The sequence below is a fragment of the Phytophthora parasitica genome, assembly GCF_000247585.1.
Source record: "Phytophthora parasitica INRA-310 unplaced genomic scaffold supercont2.14, whole genome shotgun sequence".
Lineage (NCBI taxonomy): Eukaryota > Oomycota > Peronosporomycetes > Peronosporales > Peronosporaceae > Phytophthora > Phytophthora nicotianae.
In genome coordinates, this window is record NW_008649000.1 from 594,935 (window position 1) to 600,880 (window position 5,946).

General features: G+C 51.7%; 3 protein-coding genes across 3 annotated transcripts; 1 reads left to right on the forward strand and 2 right to left on the reverse strand.

The window, feature by feature from the left end:
* Window positions 1-535: 535 nt before the first annotated feature.
* On the forward strand, window positions 536-1,011 carry PPTG_08544 (hypothetical protein; the record flags this gene model as incomplete). Its single annotated transcript, XM_008902663.1, has 2 exons — window positions 536-899; window positions 968-1,011. The coding sequence occupies 2 exons, from the start codon at window positions 536-538 to the stop codon at window positions 1,009-1,011; spliced, it is 408 nt and encodes a 135-aa protein (XP_008900911.1).
* A 788-nt stretch (window positions 1,012-1,799) lies between these two features.
* PPTG_22260 (hypothetical protein) lies at window positions 1,800-3,239 on the reverse strand (the record flags this gene model as incomplete). The annotated part of the gene is made up of 3 exons (XM_008902843.1): window positions 1,800-2,450; window positions 2,795-3,053; window positions 3,154-3,239. 3 exons carry the CDS (start codon window positions 3,237-3,239, stop codon window positions 1,800-1,802), a joined length of 996 nt encoding a protein of 331 aa, XP_008901091.1.
* A 23-nt stretch (window positions 3,240-3,262) lies between these two features.
* Window positions 3,263-5,528, reverse strand: PPTG_22261 (hypothetical protein; the record flags this gene model as incomplete). Its single annotated transcript, XM_008902844.1, has 3 exons — window positions 3,263-4,492; window positions 4,701-5,421; window positions 5,488-5,528. The coding sequence occupies 3 exons, from the start codon at window positions 5,526-5,528 to the stop codon at window positions 3,263-3,265; spliced, it is 1,992 nt and encodes a 663-aa protein (XP_008901092.1).
* Window positions 5,529-5,946: the final 418 nt, after the last annotated feature.

Genomic DNA, 5,946 nt, shown 5'->3' on the forward strand with positions numbered 1-5,946 from the left:
GTTGACCACCCTAACCCTTCTCGTTATGATTGGTCGACAGGATTCTGTAAATTCGTATGATTGGTTATCTTACAAAATAAAATTGATGACGGGTTATTAATGTTCATACTAAAACCTAGTAAGGTCGGAGAATTGGTGATATTCATCCGTATCTGCAAGGCGGATTTAAAAAAGATATAAGTCAACTTATCGAATTTGGCGTCTACCACAAATACATTAAGACAACAGTGTTTGTCCTGTTCAAACTGTCCCAGCTTGTAAAAGTTACTATGATTGTTAATGTACCCGTCATTTCAACCCGGATACTTTGCGCTGTTGAACCTTCCTTTTGTTTTCTTTCCGGCTCATTGGCTCATTAGGTGTTTTGAGGATTTTCAGCACATATGAAAGACGGCGAGGACACTACAACTACTCTTCTGCTCTGCATGAGCAACGCTCTCGTCGACAAAAACTTCATAAATGCAACGAGTCTGACACGGTGAGAAACAATTCCCTTTTTCTTAACGTTATCGAAGCTGCTGCCGTTATACCAATAATGCAGAGCTTCATTCTCCCGCCTACTTCACCGTTTTGCGCACTTCTACGACATCCCTCATCCGTCATCGCGTGGTCGTCCACCGAAGCTTCAATATCTACATCAAGTACTCTAGTCCTCTGCTATTACACCGGGTCCATGGATAACAGCACGTTGGTCATGCTGTTCGGAGTCCCTCCCAGCAATTTATTCCGGGCACTAAAAATTGCCGAGAAGGCTTTGGCAGAAATGTTGGTTGGGTACGGCCCAGCTCGTATTGCGTGGTCGTCGCCCGCACAACAAGTGAAGTTGGCGCGCCTTGTGGAGACCAGAGACCCGCTGTTGAAGCACACGTTCGGCTTCATTGACGGAAAAAAATCTCCGTGTAAGTATTTGTGATGGCCAAGACGTTTGGTTACGATGTTATCTAACATTTGCTATTTGTACTTTCAGGTAAAGCAACCGTCGAACGCAGATCTCCAAAACGCCATGTATAATGGCTGGTTACATGCAGTGTTTGTGACTGGGACCATCTGCTTCGCCGCTGATGGTTGTATTATCTGGAGTCGCCATAATTGTCCAGGTTCCTGGAACGACTCGGATACCTCTCTGGGTTCCGAGTCAAACTTCTTGATCCGAAGCTCTGTCCAGACCCACGTGTGAACGTGGTCTCGGACACTGCATTCCCCTGCTCGACCGAGTTGATCAGCCGCACCTTCATCAAGGCTCAGATAAGCACCGCCAGCTCTTGGGTGCGTGCGCAGGCGTCCTCCCTGTCACGGGAACGCGTTCTTCTCTCTCAAGACTTTCCTGGCGACGATGCTCTTCCGCTTCCTTCTTCTCGGATTTATAGCGCTCATCACGAGCGACAAGTTCGTCGCGGCGGCGTGGTTCTTCATCGGCTCGGGTGCCCCCGCTTTTGTCTCCTCACGGAGGATTAGCATCATTTTCATCATAGCCCCCCCCCACCTCTCCTGTTGGTGGAAGCGTTCTGGATCGAAGCCACCTTCTGTCGGAGAGTATCCGTTGCATTCAAGGCTCTCACGCATTTCGATTTGGCAAAGCTTGCCTCAGCGCACTCCAGATCAACGTCCTCTAAGGATCGCTTCGCTTCGAGGCTGGACCGGAATGAGCGCAAGTCAGCTCCTTCAAGGCAGTTGGATGAAGATTGCAACGTGGTGGATGTGCGTGTTCCAGTCTCGTCTCGGTTGCCGACTCGCTGTCCAGACTTGGGCTTCACGGTTTTCGACTTTGAGACGCTGGTGAATCGGGTCTTCTTCGGCTTTCAGGCCGTCCACACCCACCCGAACGTCGAAGACGGTTTGCGTGTTGATACGCGCAGCCTCATCACCCTGGGAGGGGGGGGGGGTCGGTTTTCAACATCAACTGCCAAAGCTTCAGTACCGGTGAAGATGGCGAAAGACGCGCTGTTCGATGCATCGACTCCGCCATCGACGGCACCTCCATCGCCGCCTCGATCATGAAAGAGTGAGCCGTCCGGCTCGTGGTCGAAGCTGAAGTCAGGCTCGATGCGGCGTTCTTCTTCCTCGTCATTCTCCTCGTCCGGGTCTTCATCAGAGTCTACGCCAGCACAGTCGTCCATCTCGACGACGTTGACCTTCTCGTCCACGGCCCTCTTCAGCTCCTTCGTTTGCTCGATATGGGGTGGGATGTTGGCTTTCCCAGTCGGCTTACGAGTACTGTAGAGAGCTTTGTACTTTCGGTGGAGGCTGTCAAAGCCCCGTTCGGCCCAGCTACGCGGACGGGTAGCGTTGAATTTGCTGGCCAAGCGTTCCCACTCGTCCTTTCCAAGCGGCAAGTACGATTCCACCAAGTCCAAAAGGCGGTTTACATCCGCCATCTTGTAGTTTGAACTGCCTTTGTTTTTGCCCATGCGGTGAGAGTTGCTTGAAGGCTTGAGGTCTTGTGAAGGAGGCTGGTCGCAACAAAAGGAAAAAAATGAGAGTCCAGGCGAGTCAATCCACCACACCTCGAAACCGCTGTCACCTTGGGCCAACAACAGATCTCCGCATTTAGTCAAATACAGACCTTCTTGGATTTGGCGCCTAGGCCGAAGGCGCAAAAACCTCGCGCTTGTCGTCGCACGAAAGTCAGCAGTGAATCCTTATCACGAAGTTCAAGCCGATACCGGAACGGTTGGTGTGGAAATGGACAGTTCTCGAGCAAACAGCGACCTTTCGCAAAAATATTTTACACTTCAAACATCTCTAACTTCAATACAAAAAAAAACTTAAACAACGAGTATATTGAAAATCATACAAACGAACCAAATTGATACCTAAACATGTTAGCCTTCGAAATCCTGGTGCTGTCCTTCAACTTGAAGCCTTCGACGTCTTCACCTCGCTCGTTGACGACGTCGCTAAGGATCGCTGCTGTCCTGGATGTCACCATGACGGCAACTAGCGCTCCTGCAGCGGCACATGAACCATAAGCCATCGCAGTAGTCCGCTGTAATCTCCTGTCCTCGGCGCAGGCCTCGGACAATAAAGTAACATCCAGAATTGGGGACAAGTGACTAGCAGTAGTAATAACTGCAATAGCATACAAAGCCAATAATCAATAACTGGGCCAATAACAATATATTGCAGTCAGCAATGATCGTACCGCCTACCTACTCTTCCTTTTCAATGAGAGTCGACGCGTTCCACATTTTGCGATTGACGCGCAAGAAGGCGATCATCTCGAAGTTCGCCGGCAGCATGCAATTGTGTTACGGCGTCATGCTCAACTTGCACGTCGAGAACAGTCACTCGACCGTGTTCGAGGTCGGTGGCACCAGTCTCGCCAGCGCCGAGTAGCGAGTCTTGGTACGCGGCGCTTCTTGCCATCGTGCAAAATGGCGTGCGCGGAGTCACAACGTAGCTTCTTCTTCCCCTTGGCACCCGGTCCTCCACGTTCTCCATCTCCCTCGGCGTCGTTGGCCACCTCGAAGGACTTGACTGCGCGGGCTTCGGTGGTCGCCAACGTGTCCCCGTTGCCGATCTTCACGAGAGCAGACTCGAAGGTAGGAGAATGTACAATCTTAGCCGAAGCACGAAGGTGATCCGCCATTATCGGGTAGTATGCAATCACCTTGGCGAACAAAAGTCGCACATCAGCAAGCGTGGTGCGCTCATGCTGAAGGGCTGTGCACACAGTGTCGTGTTTTTCAAGTTCGGCAAGCAGAGTGACCATTTTTTTGTGGGAAACACCACTTGGTACATAATCCTCCGCAGCCTCAACCTGTCGAATAGCATCACGAATGCGAACATAACGGTCGACCATTGCGTAAGTCGATGACCAGCGGGTTGCATTCCTTTTGACAGGTTGCAAGTCCGTGAGCTCTCCAAGTCTAGCTGCATTGTTGCAGTGACGTAACTGGATCATCAAGTCGTTGATGGTGGCAAGCTCGGCTTCGTACTCAGCGTGGAAGGGGTTGATAACCAGGTTGAACCTGTGGCTGGCGCAGCCAACCAGAGGAACGCCGAGAAGTGTGGCGATCTTCTGGTTGGTGTTGCAGTTGTCACCCACAATAAAAGTTACCATGTCGGTAGTCTTGTTGTAGATGCGAAGCACGGCCTTCATCATCTTCAGCTGTTTGGCTGCCGTCCAGAAGAGACAGGATAGTAGTCGCTCACGCCGGGTCCCCATCATCTCGTATACATCGTATAGTCCGACGTATTGTACTGATCCGTGAGACCAGCAATCGAACATCAGAGCAAAGGAGGTGCCTATCTCGTGTTCGATGGCTGCCCCCACGTCCTTTGCCACTGTGTGCATGCATTTCTTCAAGGTCTTGGAAAAAACGGGCGGCCATTTGCTCATCGAGAGTGTGAGCTCGTTGTCTACCTCAGTGATGGGCAGATTGCGCTCGACGATCCATTGCAACCACTGGAAGCGATAGTTCATCTCCTGCGACACGAAGCCAAAACTCTCGAGCCCGCCACCACCAGTAGCCGCTGCGCACGTCTCCTCCTAGTGCGGGTGCTTGGTAGCGATGTGAGACATCAAGTTGAAATAACCGCTGCTGATCTGCTGCTTTCTCGGGATACAGCACTCCTTGCACTTGTAGCTCCCTGCGCCGAGATCCTCGTAGAAGAACGCACAATTTTTCTCCCGCTTCGATGCCTTCAACCGCAGCCACTCCCAACGAAGACGTCCGTAGATTGCGAGCCAACTACACCTTGTTAGACTTCTGAAGGCCATTGCCGCACATGCCCTCGTACGGGCAACAGTTCATGTTGCAGTACACGTTCATGAGGGCATTGCGGCAGGTGTCGAAACGGCACGCGTCATGGCAGTTGCACGAGCCAAAATGAAGAACCGCAGGAACCACCTCCGCCATTGGGTTGTACTGCTCTCGCAAGTAAGCAACTTCCTGGGGCCAGAGCACAGGAACGAGCATGTCCGCGGTTCGACCCGATCGTAGCCTTGGACCTGTAGGCTCCACGTTCGCAGCCCGAATGCAACCACTCGGGTTAGTGACCGAGTGTCCTTTCTGGTCGTGAAAGAGACGGGGTCGAGAATAAGGAGCCGCACCCTCGCGGCGAGATCGACAGCTCTGCAGGGCTTTCGTGCGAGTACCCACCAGCGGTGACGGCCGTGGAGTTGTCTCCTGCATCACAGGCGCTGAAGTCGTCGGACTGGCCACCTCCAGAGGCCGACGCGAAGGTAAAAGCACTGTCGCCGCTGAAGACGGCGAGTGAGGCGGTGATGGCGATGGCGATGGCGATGGCGGGTTCGTATTGCTCCTGGAGTAGCCGTAATCCGTGAAGCCCGGCGACATCCACGGAGGCGTGGTGGTTCCAGTACAAGACGTGTCGTCCCAGTTCTTGTCGCCGCAGCTCTTGTAGTCACCGCTCTTGCCGTCGCAGCTCTTTTGCGTAGAGGTCTTGCTCTCGGCGCTCTACAAACGTGAAACGTTGGGCGGGACGTTTTCGTCCTCGCTGCCCGACGAATCTTGAATGCACCGAAGCTTCCAGTGCAGTGCGGAATGCCCAAGATGAACCATGGCTGCAAATACAAGTGTTTGTTAAAATACACACTAAAAGCAATTTAAAGTTTGTATAGCACTCACCTGTCACCTCCAGATGCAGATTGTAGACTGAGCGCTTCCTCGTAAAGTCGCAAAAAAAAAGAAGATATATGTCACTACAGAGTAACGGTCGTTGCAGAAGAGTGACGATCAGCATAAACAATACAAATTTGTAGCATAACGTTTAATGTGGGTACACGGCATATGATCGGAAAGACACCTGTTTATTGAGACGATTTTATCGTCTAAATAAAGTTTATGCCGGCATATCGAGCGGTTTATCTGCTGCAGATATGTAAGGTACTTAATATATTTTTGGTAGACATCCACTGAATAATCGCACGCATCAACAGCAGCACCGCATAAGCGAGTGGAGGGAGATGCCACAGCCTGT